Raw genomic sequence first — 15,410 nt, forward strand, 5'->3', positions numbered from 1 at the left:
AAGTTGTTACAGGTCTATGAGAGCCAGATATCTTGCTTGTTTGTAGGTGACCAAATACTTATTTTCCACCATAATTTCATTAAAATCCTACAATGTGATTTTCTGGATTAGTTGAAGTGTACCTATGATGAAAACTACAGGCCTCTCTCATCTTTTTAAGTGGGAGAACTTGCACAATTGGTGGCTGACTAAATACTTTTTTGCCCCACTGTATAATATATATATAAATATATATATATATATATATATATATATATATATATATGCACACACACACATGCGCACAACCTTTAACTAGGCAAGTCAGTTAAGAACAAATTCTTATTTACAATGACGGCCTGCGGGGACGGGGGCTGGGATTAAAAAGAAAAATACATTAAATACAGGACAAAACACACATCACTACAAGAGAGACAACACAACACTCGATAAAGAGAGACCTAAGACGACAACATGGCATGGCAGCAGCACATGACATCACAACATGGTAGCAACACAACATGACAACAACATGGCAGCAGCACAAAACATCGTACAAACATCATTGGGCACAGACAACAGCACAAAGGGCGAGAAGGTAGAGACAAAAATACATCACGCAAAGCAGCCGCAACTGTCATTAAGAGTGTCCATGATTGAGTCTTTGAATGAAGAGATGAAACTGTCCAGTTTGAGTGTTTGTTGCAGCTCATTCCAGATGCTAGCTGCAGCGAACAGAAACAACGAGAGACCCAGGGATGTGTGTGCTTTGGGGACCTTTAACAGAATGTGACTGGCAGAATGGGTGTTGTATGTGGAGGATGAGGGCTGCAGTAGATATCTCAGATAGGAGGGAGTGAGGCTTAAGAGGGTTTTAAAATAAGCATCAACCAGTGGGTTGCGACGGCTATACAGAGATGCCCAGTTTACAGAAGAGTATAGAGCGCAGTGATGTGTCCTATAAGGAGCATTGGTAGCAAATCTGGTGGCTGAATGGTAAAGAACATCTAGCCGCTCGAGAGCAACCTTACCTGCCGATCTATAAATTACGATCTATAAACTCCGTAATCTAGCATGGGTAGGATGGTCATCTGAATCGGGGTTAGTTTGGCAGCTGGGGTGAAAGAGGAGTGATTACGATAGAGGAAACCAAGTGTAGATTTAATTTTAGCCTGCAGCTTTGATATGTGCTGAGAGAAGGACAGTGTACTATCTAGCCATACTCCCAAGTACTTGTATGAGGTGACTACCTCAAGCTCTAAACCCTCAGATGTAGTAATCACACCTTAAGAGAGAGGGGCATTCTTCTTACCAAACCATATGACCATTGTTGTCACGAATATTACCGAAGGTGGCTCCCCTTCTTGTTCGGGTGGCGCTCGGCGGTCGTCGTCGCCGGTCTACTAGCTGCCACCGATCCTTTGTTCTGTGTTCGTTTAGTTTTGTCTAATTGGTTTCACCTGTTCATTGTTTGGTTGTTAGGGTGGGGTTATTTAAGTTTGTTTAGCCCGCTTCTGTTTGTGCGGGCTTGTTCTTCTGTATTTGTGAGAGTGGTTAGTGTTTTGTTGGGTTTTCTCGCTGTCCTAGTATTTCACATAAGGGTACTATTTTGTTTTATAGTTACACCTGTGTTGGGTATACTATTTTGTTCCTGTGATTTTTTGGACATTAAAGTGTGTTTTTTCCCGCATCCTTTGCTCTCTGCGCCTGACTCCACACCCATTCACTCATTGAGCGTTACAATTGTTTTGGAGGTGTTCAGAAAGAGAAAGCTTGATGTGGAGCATTTAGTACAACATCTGGGGAGGGGCCAGCTGAATAGAAGACTGTATCATCTGCATATAAAATGGATAAGAGAGCTTCCTACTGCCTGAGCTATTTTGTTGATGTAAATTGAGAAGAGCGTGGGGCCTAGGATCGAGCCTTGGGGTACACCCTTGGTGACAGGCAGTAGCTGAGACAGCAAATGTTCTGACATTGTACACTGCACTCTTTGAGAGAGGTAGTTAGCAAGCCAGGCCAAATACCACTGAGAGTAGGGCTGGGCAATATATAGAGTTTTTTCAATATATTCAGCACGATATGGAAAATGCCTGTATCGCAAGAATCAAGGTTCTGTTATAATGTTTTACAAATGCAGCATCTCACTGTCTTTTCTCTGTCAGCCCAATGACGAATCATGTCCAAATTGCGTGACAACACGTTACAACAAATTGTAACCACGCCAGAGAAGTGTAGTGGCGGTAAGCGTTCCACCAAAATGGAAAGTAAGGAAGTGAGCTTAGCCTCTCATGAGGATGAAATCATCCCCAAAAAGGACAGCAATGTTTTTTCATTAATATGGAAGTGGTTCGGGTTCAAGAGGTCTGATGTTCAGCAAACGAATGTCCTGTGCAAAATGTGTCGAAAGACAATTGCTACGAAAAGCAGCAGTACAACCAACCCCTTCCATCACCTGCAACTGAAACATGCAGTGGAATGGAAGGACTGCGTGAGACTACGCAATGCCAATTCCAGTCACCCGATTCCGAAAACGTCTTCTAAAAAGACAAACTACCATAAAGGCATCCTTTTCAAACATAATCCCTTATGACAAGAAAAGTTTGAGGTGGAAGGAGATCATGGATGCAGTGAAGTATTAAATAGCGAAATATATGGTTACAAATCTTTACAGTAGAAAAGCCAGGCTTTAAAAAGCTGCTTAGGTACAGTTGGCCACAAATATCTGCTGCCAAGACACAGATATCATATGGGTGAAGTCTCAAAGACTCTCTGGCATCGTGGAAGATGAGCGAAGACCAGCAGGTGTGCATGACAACTGACAGCAGGAGCAACATGATAAAAGCATTGCGATTGAACAACTGGACCCGTCTGCAGTGCTTTGGGCACAGGCATCACCTCGCCATTGGTAAGTGTGACATTGGATAATTAAAGTGCATTCAAAAAAGTTATGTTCAGGCTAGCTGTAGGCTAATGTGTTAGTAGTGGTGTCATTCTGCCAATCGAATAGGAAATAACCACAGGCTGTTTTAATTATAACAACAAATTAACTAAATGAATACATTTAAATCAAAATGATTATATAAATGACATATTCAAACAGCTAGTGGTCAAACATTCCTAAACAATAGAATAGAAGTGTGGGTGTGTGTTGTTCATTTGTGTTGTTCATTTGTTTTGCACAAATAGGCCTTGAGGCCTTGTATGTTTTTTATTTTAATAAAGAAAATTCAGTTAAGAATTATCTCTTGGCCTTTTTTAATTTGTTTAGAGAAAACAAGAAATCGAGATATATATTGTGAATCGTCCACACCTCTAAAAAAATATATATAGATATTACTTTTAGGCCATATCGCCCATCCCTACCTCAGAGACACCAATACTCCTTAGCCGGCCCACAAGAATGGAATGGTCTACTGTATCAAAAGCTTTGGCCAAGTCAATAGAAAAAGCAGCACAACATTGCTTAGAATCAAGGGCAGTGGTGACATCATTGAGGACCTTTAAGGTTGCACATCTATAACCTGAGCGGAAACCAGATTGCATACCCGAGAGAATACTATAGACATCAAGAAAGCCAGTCAGTTAATTATTGACAAGTTTTTCCAACACTTTTGATATACAGGGCAAAATAGAAATAGGCCTATAACAATTAGGATCAGCTTGATCTCCCCCTTTAAATAAAGAAAGAATTGTGGCTGCCTTCCAAGCAATGGAACCTTACCTATTGAGACGATGTCCCCGGGGACTAGTTCATCACTGGACACAGGCCTCCACTTCCTGTTGCGGTAAACCTGTTGGGAAACATGGGCACAAACGTGTAAATATCAGGGGCCTGTTCAGTAGGGAGAAAATGTTTTGACACAGAGTAAAACAGGGAGGTACTAGCTACACTTGATCAATAATAAGAACACACAAATACGTTAGTTTCCGTTTCAAAACACTTTACACGGTGTGCCCTACTGAACACGACACAGACAGATCAATATAAATCCAGATCAAATCGATAATTTGGTTAATGCAGCATTTCCCAAACTAGGGATCGAAAGACTCTTACATGGGCGGCAGGTAGCCTGGCGGGTAGGAGTGTTGGGCCAATAACCGAAAGGCTAAAACTGAAAGGTTGCTGGATCGAATCCCCGAGCTGACAAGGTAAAAATCTGTCGTTCTGCCCCTGATCAAGGAAGTTAACCCACTGTTCCCCGGCCGCCAATGACGTGGATGTCGATTTAGGCAGCCCCGCACACCTCTCTGATTCAGAGGGGTTGGGTTAAATGCAGAAGACACATTTCAGTTGAATTGCATTCAGTTTTACAACTGACTCGGTATCCCCCTTTCCCCCAATTGTGGCTCTAACTTGTGAACGATATGGGCTATACGCTATTATGACCTGCAAGCTAAGACTCTCAGGAACAAGTATGTGTCTTCTGTTTCCCTCTACCACGCACAAAAGCATGACTCGTTAGAACCGAGTGGACAGAACCAGCCACCAAATCAGACTGGGGGGGATATTCTGGGGGAAAAGATTATCATAATTGAAAGCAATGATGGTGTTCTTTTCTACAGAGATCATACACAATTATTGGCTGATGATATTCTGATGCATTTCAATCACTTCAAACCATACTTCTCTCAGATTGAAGTACTGCCAGACTTATTTGCCATAGACCCAAATAAAAAAGTAAATATTGGCTGTTGATTACATCATTACATCATGCAAAATAAGTTTACCAAAATGGGGTCTCAGCCCAAAAAAGCTTAAGAACCCCTGGGTAAATGAGTCTGATGCTAGTATATAATGGAAGTCAGGGCCTTTGTTCTACAACTCTAGAATAACAAGGCTCTGGTGAGAACTTGTTGATCTGCACTTGAGCAAGAAGAACAGGCACCTGTGCATGTATCATATCATCAAATATCAAACGACATGATAATTTCCGATAAAGATACTGTAGTTCACCTGGATCATGTAGGGTTTGTTCCCCATGCGTCGTATCTCAGACATGTTCCTCATTTGCTGTTGTACCAGAGAGGCTTCGAAGGCTACCAGCATGAAGAGAGTGAACACGCTGTAGTACCAGTACTCATCCAGACACCACAGACCAACACAGAACACCTGAGGAGAGGAGAGAGAGAGCGAGCGTCCATCTGTACACCTGTTGAGCTGTACTTTGCTGGCCTGGTTGACGCATCGGCATCCACCATAGTTGCTAGAACTGTACTGGAAAGGATCATGTGAAAAGAAAATATCTGAGCTTGTGCAGTACGGTTCAGGTTAGCACGATAGTACTGAAAGGGTATTATTATTGAGTCAATACTATCTCATATGCCCTTAAAGAGATCAATATAGAAAGTGAAAGAGACTTGAGTGATTTTACTACGTGTCATATTACTAGACAAAACAACACGCAAATATGCAAGCACGCGCACACATACCTGGAAGACGAAGAAGGGAGCGGTGGCTCTCTCCCTGAAGAGTTCCAGGAAGTCCGGCACCACCATCTCAGCGCGGTTGGTCCCATAGCGCTTCTCGGCGGAATGCAGGTCTGTCTCCTCCTGGTAGCCTCGCCAGGCCTGGAAGAAGCCCATTGGCTGTCTGACGGGGAACGACACGGGGAGGAAACACTTCCTCTCCTTGCTGTCGAAGATGTAGCAGATCTTCTGGAACTCAAAGGAAAGGATTCCCTCACCGTTCTCGTCCTGAGGAAAGAGCAGGAGAGAGAGAGATAGAGAAAGAGAGCAAGCGTGTACATAAGTTAAAACACACACACACAAAAATGTGCCATCCAAAAAGCAGTATAACTGACTAGCATTGAGATGTTAAGAGGACCATTCTGACACCATGTATTGCCCACAAGTTTCAACCAGTGTACCTAGGTCATGTTCAGCACAGCACACCGTAGCAAAACGTTTTGCAACAGTTACAAACGTTTTCTCCCCATTGAACACAACCATGGGTTAAGTAAACAAGGTGTAGGCCAGGGGAACAAGGCAAACTCACCCTGTCTCTCTGCAGTTGTACCAGCTCAGCAGAACCATTGTTGGGGGTGGGTATAACCTTAGCCAGGGTGGCCTTGTGTGGGTCTGGCTCCTGTTTATACACATAAATTCACAGCATGTGAGCAATTCACATACTCTGACAGACACAGCCTTATAATCAGGTCAAAACTTTCTGGACAAGGGCACAACTCTATTACACATCATTTCCAAATGTCCGTGTGTAGAGTATAAAATAATGCTAACTAGAGTGATCACCAGTTATGTTGGGCAGTGTTAGTTCAATCTCCAACACCTAATTCCAAAACAACTGCAGATGATCCAACCACTTTACCTTGGAGCAGGTGAGCCAACAGTGCGCGTGCACTGACCAATAACCGGAGAGCGCCGTGAGGACGTGCGCGATCCCGATGGCGGCGAGAGCAAGTAGGTCTGCTTCTGGGTACTCGGAAGTACCGTACACTCCCGAGCCACACGTACAACCAGCCAGGGTACAGCACGGCTAAAAAAGGTAGAACCGTGCCGTGGAATATCCGGGGCCTGCGCCGGTACAGCGACACTGAGCTAACATTCTCGTCGTCAGTCTCGGCGCTGTCATGCTGGCTGTTCATTGAGGTGGCCTTTTGCTGGTTCCCCGGCCCCTTATTCCCGTCCTCCCCAACCATATTCCCGTTTCTTAGTCGCGTTCGTTTTTGTCCCTCTCTCTCCGGGCACCCTCTATCCTCCCCCCTAGCTATTAGTGTCGGTGGTAAGGCAGTTTCACACAATCCAGTTGTTTTAGTCCGGTGTCAGGTCCAGTTTCTGAATCGGCTCATTCTCACACAGCTGCTTCCGTGTACGCAACCACGTAAGGAAACGTGTAATTTTTGCTCTCGTATGGTTACTTTTTGCCGATTTGAACACATTTGTTTGACATCAAATATCCTCAATCGAGTGCATATTAAAATGAGCATTTTAAAAGCAGGGGTTAACAAAATACAGGTTAAAATATCACAGGACAATCGGTTGTTTCTCCTTTAAGAAATCGATGTCATATCTGGAATTGACAACAACCCAGGACCAATGGTATAGAACAATGGCAGTATATGCAACGTGTTTCGACCAGTCGAAATAGAGGAGGGTGTATATGCGGTAGATATTCTGTGTATGGCTGTGAACACATTTTATAACCTTGATTCTCTTTTTACTTTCTTTCTAAACAAGCCTTCAAACTACCTCCACCACAAACATGTAAGTGTCTTCAACGTTATGCATTTAATTCAGTTTCATAGCTATCTATTTGAGTAAATCTACTTTTTCAAACTCTACTCATTTACACCAATAAAATACAGTTGTGACTTGACCAGTATCTAGGCGTTAGAGACATTAACGTCCAGATAGCTCAAATTCAAACTACAATTATAATGTCAAGATACGTTCGTTGATTACCAAATATGGAGTTTCGATGAGAATCTAGGTTTACTACCATTACGGCCGGTATGTACTTCCCAAAAATGTCTAAAAATTAACAAGCAACCGGAAAAAAATGCTCTTCTGCATGGTCACGGCTAGAGGGATCCACAGTTTGTCAAATTATCGTCAAATCTGACTTTTCGTAACGGGTTAGGAAAGAGGATCCAATTGAAGATTGCAAGAGAATGTTTATTATTGCTCCTATTATCTGTCACACGCACTTGTGTTAGCTTTTTAAAAAGCTTAAAAACTGTTATTAAAGATGTTCAAAGTAGTCGCAACTAAAGAATAAATGAACAGACCACGTCAGCTACAATAACTTTCTCAATAATGTTCTAATTTTGTTGTTGTTGCTATGACTGTCATGTTATTTTTTTTATCTACCTTTGTTGAATGCACTAAGTCGCTCTGTGTAATAGCATCTGCTGAATTACCAAATTATAAATGTAAAAATAAACACGTGCAAAGCATGCTGGGTATTAAGTTAATGAGCTCCGCCCCCAAACAAGTACATATTTGATAGGTGCGGACCAGAACCATATATGAACCAATCATAGACGTCTATGCTACGTTTCACAAGTTTGAACAGTACAGTATGGTACGGTACAGGCCAGTAGAGTTTTATTCAATATAGTACAGAATACCATCGTGGATACCATTTTTTTTATTTTTTATGTCTGCGTCCAATGTGAAGGAAGTTAGAGGTAGTTTCACGAGCCAATGCTAACTAGCTTTAGCGCAATGACTGGAAGTCTATAGGAATTGTTAGCATGCTAGCTGTTTTTGATCACATGACTGGGGAAGTAGATCAATATTTTTTTCTGCATGATTTCTATCTTGGTTTGGTAATTTAAGTTGACACTGAAACCTCTTTTCCATCCCGAAAATGACCACTTAGACGGCTTGCTTAAAAATGTTCTATTATAGAAAGATTATGTAATTAGCTCCAATGATTGTATTTTCCTCCATATTAAAGGGATAGTTCGAGATTTTGGCAATGAAGCCACTTATCTACTTCCCTAGTCATGTGATCAAAAACAGCTAGCATGCTAATAATTCCTGTAGACTTCCAGTAATTGCGCTAAAGCTACTTAGCGTTGGCTCATGGAACTACCTCTAACTTCCTTCACATTGGACATAGACATAACAAAATGGTATCGACGATGGTATTCGGTTGCAGCTAGCGATACTCATAAAATAATTATTTCACTTTTTTGCCCCCACCCCCATTACAGTGGGGCAAAAAAGTATTTAGTCAGCCACCAATTGTGCAAGTTCTCCCACTTAAAAAGATGAGGTCTGTAATTTTCATCATAGGTACACTTCAACTATGACAGACAAAATGAGAAGGAAAAAAATCCAGAAAATCATATTGTAGGATTTTTAATGAATTTATTTGCAAATTATGGTGCAAAATAAGTATTTGGTCACCTTCATACAAGCAAGATTTCTGCCTCTCACAGACCTGTAACTTCTTCTTTAAGAGGCTTCTCTGTCCTCCACTCGTTACCTGTATTAATGGCACCTGTTTGAACTTGTTATCAGTATAAAAGACACCTGTCCACAACCTCAAACAGTCACACTCCAAACTCCACTATGGCCAAGACCAAAGAGCTGTCAAAGGACACCAGAAACAAAATTGTAGACCTGCACCAGGCTGGGAAGACTGAATCTGCAATAGGTAAGCAGCTTGGTTTGAAGAAATCAACTGTGGGAGCAATTATTAGGAAATGGAAGACATACAAGACCACTGATAATCTCCCTCGATCTGGGGCTCCACGCAAGATCTCACCCCGTGGGGTCAAAATGATCACAAGAACGGTGAGCAAAAATCCCAGAACCACACGGGGGGGCCTAGTGAATGACCTGCAGAGAGCTGGGACCAAAGTAACAAAGCCTACCATCAGTAACACACTACGCCGCCAGGGACTCAAATCCTGCAGTGCCAGACGTGTCTCCCTGCTTAAGTCAGTACATGTCCAGGCCCGTCGAAGGTTGGGAGAATGTCATATGGTCAGATGAAACCAAAATATAACTTTTTGGTAAATTCGTCGTGTTTGGAGGACAAAGAATGCTGAGTTGCATCCAAAGAACACCATACCTACTGTGAAGCATGGGGGTGGAAACATTTACATTTAAGTCATTTAGCAGACGCTCTTATCCAGAGCGACTTACAAATTGGTGCGTTCACCTTAAGACATCCAGTGGAACAGCCACTTTACAATAGTGCATCTAAATCTTTTAAGGGGGGTGAGAAGGATTACTTTATCCTATCCTAGGTATTCCTGAAAGAGGTGGGGTTTCAGGTGTCTCCGGAAGGTGGTGATTGACTCCGCTGTCCTGGCGTCGTGAGGGAGTTTGTTCCACCATTGGGGGGCCAGAGCAGCGAACAGTTTTGACTGGGCTGCGCGGGAACTGTACTTCCTCAGTGGTAGGGAGGCGAGCAGGCCAGAGGTGGATGAACGCAGTGCCCTTGTTTGGGTGTAGGGCCTGATCAGAGCCTGGAGGTACTGAGGTGCCGTTCCCCTCACAGCTCCGTAGGCTGTGAAACATCATGCTTTGGGGCTGTTTTTCTGCAAAGGGACCAGAACGACTGATCCGTGTAAAGGAAAGAATGAATGGGGCCATGTATCGTGAGATTTTGAGTGAAAACCTCCTTCAATGCAAGGGCATTGAAGATGAAACGTGGCTGGGTCTTTCAGCATGACAATGATCCCAAACACACCACCCGGGCAACGAAGGAGTGGCTTCGTAAGAAGCATTTCAAGGTCCTGGAGTGGCCTAGCCAGTCTCCAGATCTCAACCCCATAGAAAATCTTTGGAGGGAGTTGAAAGTCCGTGTTGCCCAGCAACAGCCCCAAAACATCACTGCTCTAGAGGAGATCTGCATGGAGGAATGGGCCAAAATACCAGCAACAGTGTGTGAAAACCTTGTGAAGACTTACAGAAAACGTTTGACCTCTGTCATTGCCAACAAAGGGTATATAACAAAGTATTTTCGATAAACTTTTGTTATTGACCAAATACTTATTTTCCACCGTAATTTGCAAATAAATTCATTAAAAATCCTACAATGCGATTTTCTGGATATTTTTTTCTCATTTTGTCTGCCATAGTTGAAGTGTACCTATGATGAAAATTACAGGCCTTTCTCATCTTTTTACGTGGGAGAACTTGCACAATTGGTGGCCGTCTAAATACTTTTTTGCACCACTGTGTGTATATATTTAAAAAATATATATATACAGTGCCTTGCGAAAGTATTCGGCCCCCTTGAACTTTGTGACCTTTTGCCACATTTCAGGCTTCAAACATAAAGATATAAAACTGTATTTTTTTGTGAAGAATCAACAACAAGTGGGACACAATCATGAAGTGGAACGACATTTATTTGATATTTCAAACTTTTTTAACAAATCAAAAACTGAAAAATTGGGCGTGCAAAATTATTCAGCCCCTTAAGTTAATACTTTGCAGCGCCACCTTTTGCTGCGATTACAGCTGTAAGTCGCTTGGGGTATGTCTCTATCAGTTTTGCACATCGAGAGACTGAATTTTTTTCCCATTCCTCCTTGCAAAACAGCTCGAGCTCAGTGAGGTTGGATGGAGAGCATTTGTGAACAGCAGTTTTCAGTTCTTTCCACAGATTCTCGATTGGATTCAGGTCTGGACTTTGACTTGGCCATTCTAACACCTGGATATGTTTATTTTTGAACCATTCCATTGTAGATTTTGCTTTATGTTTTGGATCATTGTCTTGTTGGAAGACAAATCTCCGTCCCAGTCAGGTCTTTTGCAGACTCCATCAGGTTTTCTTCCAGAATGGTCCTGTATTTGGCTCTATCCATCTTCCCATCAATTTTAACCATCTTCCCTGTCCCTGCTGAAGAAAAGCAGGCCCAAACCATGATGCTGCCACCACCATGTTTGACAGTGGGGATGCTGTGTTCAGGGTGATGAGCTGTGTTGCTTTTACGCCAAACATAACGTTTTGCATTGTTGCCAAAAAGTTCAATTTTGGTTTCATCTGACCAGAGCACCTTCTTCCACATGTTTGGTGTGTCTCCCAGGTGGCTTGTGGCAAACTTTAAACAACACTTTTTATGGATATCTTTAAGAAACGGCTTTCTTCTTGCCACTCTTCCATAAAGGCCAGATTTGTGCAATATACGACTGATTGTTGTCGTATGGACAGAGTCTCCCACCTCAGCTGTAGATCTCTGCAGTTCATCCAGACTGATCATGGGCCTCTTGGCTGCATCTCTGATCAGTCTTATCCTTGTATGAGCTGAAAGTTTAGAGGGACGGCCAGGTCTTGGTAGATTTGCAGTGGTCTGATACTCCTTCCATTTCAATATTATCGCTTGCACAGTGCTCCTTGGGATGTTTAAAGCTTGGGAAATCTTTTTGTATCCAAATCAGGCTTTAAACTTCTTCACAACAGTATCTCGGACCTGCCTGGTGTGTTCCTTGTTCTTCATGATGCTCTCTGCGCTTTTAACGGACCTCTGAGACCATCACAGTGCAGGTGCATTTATACGGAGACTTGATACACATAGGTGGATTGTATTTATCATCATTAGTCATTTAGGTCAACATTGGATCATTCAGAGATCCTCACTGAACTTCTGGAGAGAGTTTGCTGCACTGAAAGTAAAGGGGCTGAATAATTTTGCACGCCCAATTTTTCAGTTTTTGATTTGTTAAAAAAGTTTGAAATATCCAATAAATGTCGTTCCACTTCATGATTGTGTCCCACTTGTTGTTGATTCTTCACAAAAAAATACAGTTTTATATCTTTGTTTGAAGCCTGAAATGTGGCAAAAGGTCGCAAAGTTCAAGGGGGCCGAATACTTTCGCAAGGCACTGTATATATATTTTTTGTATATTTATTATATATTTATTATTTGTTTTTATATATATTGTAACGACCCTGAGTTTATTCGCGCGGAAATCGACTCTGCGGCACAGTCGATTCCGCACCGGACCTCGGGCTAGAAGGTCGAGGGTTCGAGACCTGCTCCCTGCCTGTTTCATTACACTGGTTTCAGAAGGGATCGGACCTTGTATCCATGACAGTGCGTGTGCTTGCCCGGTGAGCGCGTTCCTGTAAGACGTAGTGCCGCAAGCTAACATTAATTTGTCCTATTTAGCTATTTTACCTGAGTTGTTATTTTACCTGAAATGCACAAGGACCTCTACTCCGACAATTCTTTTTTTTACAATAAACAAAGGCTTAGTGGGCAATTTTGTTTTTCATTCCTTCCACAATTGTCATTGTCACAGAAGAGGACACACAGTCCATGATTGGACATCACTGTAATTGTCTATGCATATCACAGAAACTGTTCTGCATGTCTGTGTCATCCTTCAGGCAGGTTGCCATGGATATCACCACCAAGTATTGCCATAAGGAGATGGAGTGCTATGGGCAGTGTGTGGCCGCTCACCCGTCAACATGGCAACAGCACTGTCAAGACCTAAAGATGAAGGTGGCACAGTGTACCTCTTCACAGTAAGGAATAAGCCGTTGTCCCTGACTATCAGTTGCGCATGTATAACTGTCTTAGGTTATGGATTTTAGGCTATTTAGCTAACTTTCAACTCCTTGTACTCTGTGTCATTGTTTGCATGTTAAGGAGTAGAATGATAGCAGCAAACAGACTGGTAGTACCCAGGCTATAACTGACTGGCCGAGATGGTCATATGTAAACCCGAAAGTCCCTCTCTGAGTCTGGTTCCTCTCTAGGTTTAGTCCTATTTTGACAGTTGGAAACGGGGGAAAAACAGGCAAGTAGGAGAACAGTAAGGTGGATGTGGGGAATGAACCCTGGTCTCCAGTGGGGAACAGTATATGTGACTAGCCAGGAGCGTTAACGCTAGACCACAGGCTTTGCACAGGTTCTCCTTCTAGGCCCAGGCCCTATTCCTTCCACTGTGCTGCTGCTTGTTCTTCGGGGGTCTAGGTTGGGTTACTGTAAAGAACTGTTGATGTGAAAATAATTCAGATGCAAGAAGTCAAACCAGTGAGTACTGTACAGTGCCGATGTGAAGTGTAGGATTGTGTTTAAGTTTTCTTCAAGATCTTCTTGATCAATGTTTCTGCAGCCCTGTGATCCAGAAGATCCGGACAGACTGTTCAAAAGAGTTCACAGAGTTTGAACGCTGCTTACTAGAGAACCAGAACTCACCTACCTCCTGTTCAGCACACGTGGCACGCTTCCTCGGCTGTGCCGAGACAGTGGACCTTGCCGGAGTGGGTGAGTGTTCACTGATTGTAGATCAGTCTCCGGCTCGTTCACAGCCCTCACTTTTCTTGTGATTATTCTAACTTTTGAATGGTGCTCCTTGGCCTTGAGAGAGTGCTTTACATCAGTGTCTTTCATATTCGGTCTTCAAGTACCCCCAAAGCACTATCTCACTACATAGTATCATCTTGTGTCATTTTGTCATTTGTTTAGGTATTCTGTTTCTGAGAGATTACCTTTTTGAATACTTGGTGTAGTAGTTGAAGAAGTGAATAGATCTCCTCTTTCAGCAGTGAACCCGGTTCCTCAGCCCTCTTAGGACCCAGCAGTGACCATCATCCATCCCTCTTAGAAGATATCTCCTTCCTGCAATACTAACGCCGGACTGCTCTATCAATCATGGATAAATCAATGCCCATGTCATATTGATAACATAACAACCTGACTTTGTACATGAATAAAGTGGACTCTTGTCCATGGCTACTTTAGGATTTGTCAAGAGAACTCGGAATGTTAGACAAGTTACTGGGACTGATTTCTGCCTGAGACCGTCAAGATTCAAGACAGGTTATTTAATAACTCTTCGATGCTACAGCTCTCTGACATACAATGGTATTCAGAGGTGTCCTCTTTTCTATATGTGAAAATATTCACTGTGCAGCAGGTTGTGTGTAATACATATTTATAACACTAGTAACCTCGGGTAGCAGCATAAATGGTTCTCTTTTCCTCTACAATTTATATTGAGAATGAATGTGTGTAACGGAGTTAGCTTTGCAACCTCACTCCGCAGCATATCTGTGCACAACTGCGTGTTATCCAAGTATCCCTGGTTTGCAGTGTAGTGGTCTCTTGTAAATGTTATTTTGGGGGAAGTTTATCATTAAACTCCTATATTTCAGTCCTATTAATCATCCAGTTTGGATACATACTGTGATGTTATGGTGCCCCTTTCTCGCTCCCACGCTCATTTTCTTCAGGTTGGAATGAGTCATGGTAGAATATTCAACCGTGGAATGTATGATATCTCTCCCACACATCTCTCCTTGGCTACTCATTTGTTGAGGCAAAGGAGGGAGCACAGGAAGGAGGGGAAGGTGGCTGGAAAGTTTGAATTTGAAGGAGCTAAGGAAAGGTGGAAGAAACAAGAGGCTTTCCACTGGCCGGAGGGAACAGAGCCTAGGAAAATGGAGAAGGTGGAGGCTGTGGAGTTATAATCTGTGTGACCATAGAGAGACAGACGAGGGGGAGGATGTTGAGTTATGTGCCCTTTGACTACTAACCGGAACAGGCCACCTTTTCTGCTTCAATTATTAAAGGCTGAGGTAGACGCAATCAAGTGGAGAGATTCTTCCTTAGAATTGTCAGTCTTCAAAAAGGTCAACACTTTGACACAAACATGCAGAGGCTCTTTTCTACAATTACATTATAGCTCTCTATCATACCACTGAGTGACAAAACATTAAGAACACCTTCCTAATATTGAGTTGCACCTCCCCCTTTTGCCCTCAATTCGTCGGGGCATGGACTCTAAAAAGGTGTCGAAAGCGTTCCACAGAGATGCTTCCTACAGTTGTCAGGTTGGCTGGATGTCCTTTGGATGGTGGACCATTGTTGATACACACGGGAAACTTGAGCATGAAAAACCCAGCAGTGTTGCAGTTCTTGACACAAACCAGCACGTCTGGCACCTACTACCATACCCGTTCGAAGGCATTTAAATATTTTGTCTTGCCC

General features: G+C 42.8%; 2 protein-coding genes across 5 annotated transcripts in view; one reads left to right on the top strand and one right to left on the bottom strand.

Moving 5' to 3' along the window:
* The window catches only part of LOC115103994 (endoplasmic reticulum transmembrane helix translocase-like), a 44,650-nt gene extending 38,012 nt beyond the window's left edge, over window positions 1-6,638 (bottom strand). The window contains 6 exon segments of the mRNA XM_029625107.2: window positions 3,704-3,773; window positions 4,937-5,092; window positions 5,413-5,676; window positions 5,978-6,067; window positions 6,308-6,439; window positions 6,441-6,638. Of these exon segments, the coding sequence (XP_029480967.1) occupies window positions 3,704-3,773; window positions 4,937-5,092; window positions 5,413-5,676; window positions 5,978-6,067; window positions 6,308-6,439; window positions 6,441-6,638 (910 nt within the window).
* On the top strand, window positions 6,420-14,580 carry LOC115103996 (coiled-coil-helix-coiled-coil-helix domain-containing protein 5). 4 transcript variants are annotated; one of them, XM_029625111.2, is made up of 5 exons: window positions 6,740-6,820; window positions 7,177-7,203; window positions 12,800-12,940; window positions 13,534-13,685; window positions 13,964-14,580. In XM_029625111.2, coding segments are annotated over exons 2-5 (324 nt in total). In that variant the 5' UTR covers window positions 6,740-6,820; window positions 7,177-7,201; the 3' UTR covers window positions 13,993-14,580. The 4 variants fall into 4 exon arrangements, with proteins under 4 accessions (XP_029480972.1, XP_029480971.1, XP_029480969.1 ...); XM_029625109.2 differs by lacking the exon at window positions 6,740-6,820 and adding an exon at window positions 6,901-7,038; XM_029625110.2 differs by lacking the exon at window positions 6,740-6,820 and adding an exon at window positions 6,901-7,038 and having other exon boundaries at window positions 13,967-14,580.
* Window positions 14,581-15,410: the final 830 nt, after the last annotated feature.

This window comes from Oncorhynchus nerka, linkage group LG21 (genome assembly GCF_034236695.1).
Source record: "Oncorhynchus nerka isolate Pitt River linkage group LG21, Oner_Uvic_2.0, whole genome shotgun sequence".
NCBI classification, from domain to species: domain Eukaryota; kingdom Metazoa; phylum Chordata; class Actinopteri; order Salmoniformes; family Salmonidae; genus Oncorhynchus; species Oncorhynchus nerka.

What these genes read in the sequence shown, in the direction of transcription:
- LOC115103996 (XM_029625109.2), top strand. Translation starts at nt 7,001, where the DNA reads ATGTCATATCTGGAATTGACAACAACCCAGGACCAATG. An exon ending in ACTACCTCCACCACAAACAT is followed by an intron (nt 7,204 to 12,799) that starts GTAAGTGTCTTC and finishes GTCATCCTTCAG; the next exon opens with GCAGGTTGCCATGGATATCA. An exon ending in AGTGGACCTTGCCGGAGTGG is followed by an intron (nt 13,686 to 13,963) that starts GTGAGTGTTCAC and finishes CTCCTCTTTCAG; the next exon opens with CAGTGAACCCGGTTCCTCAG.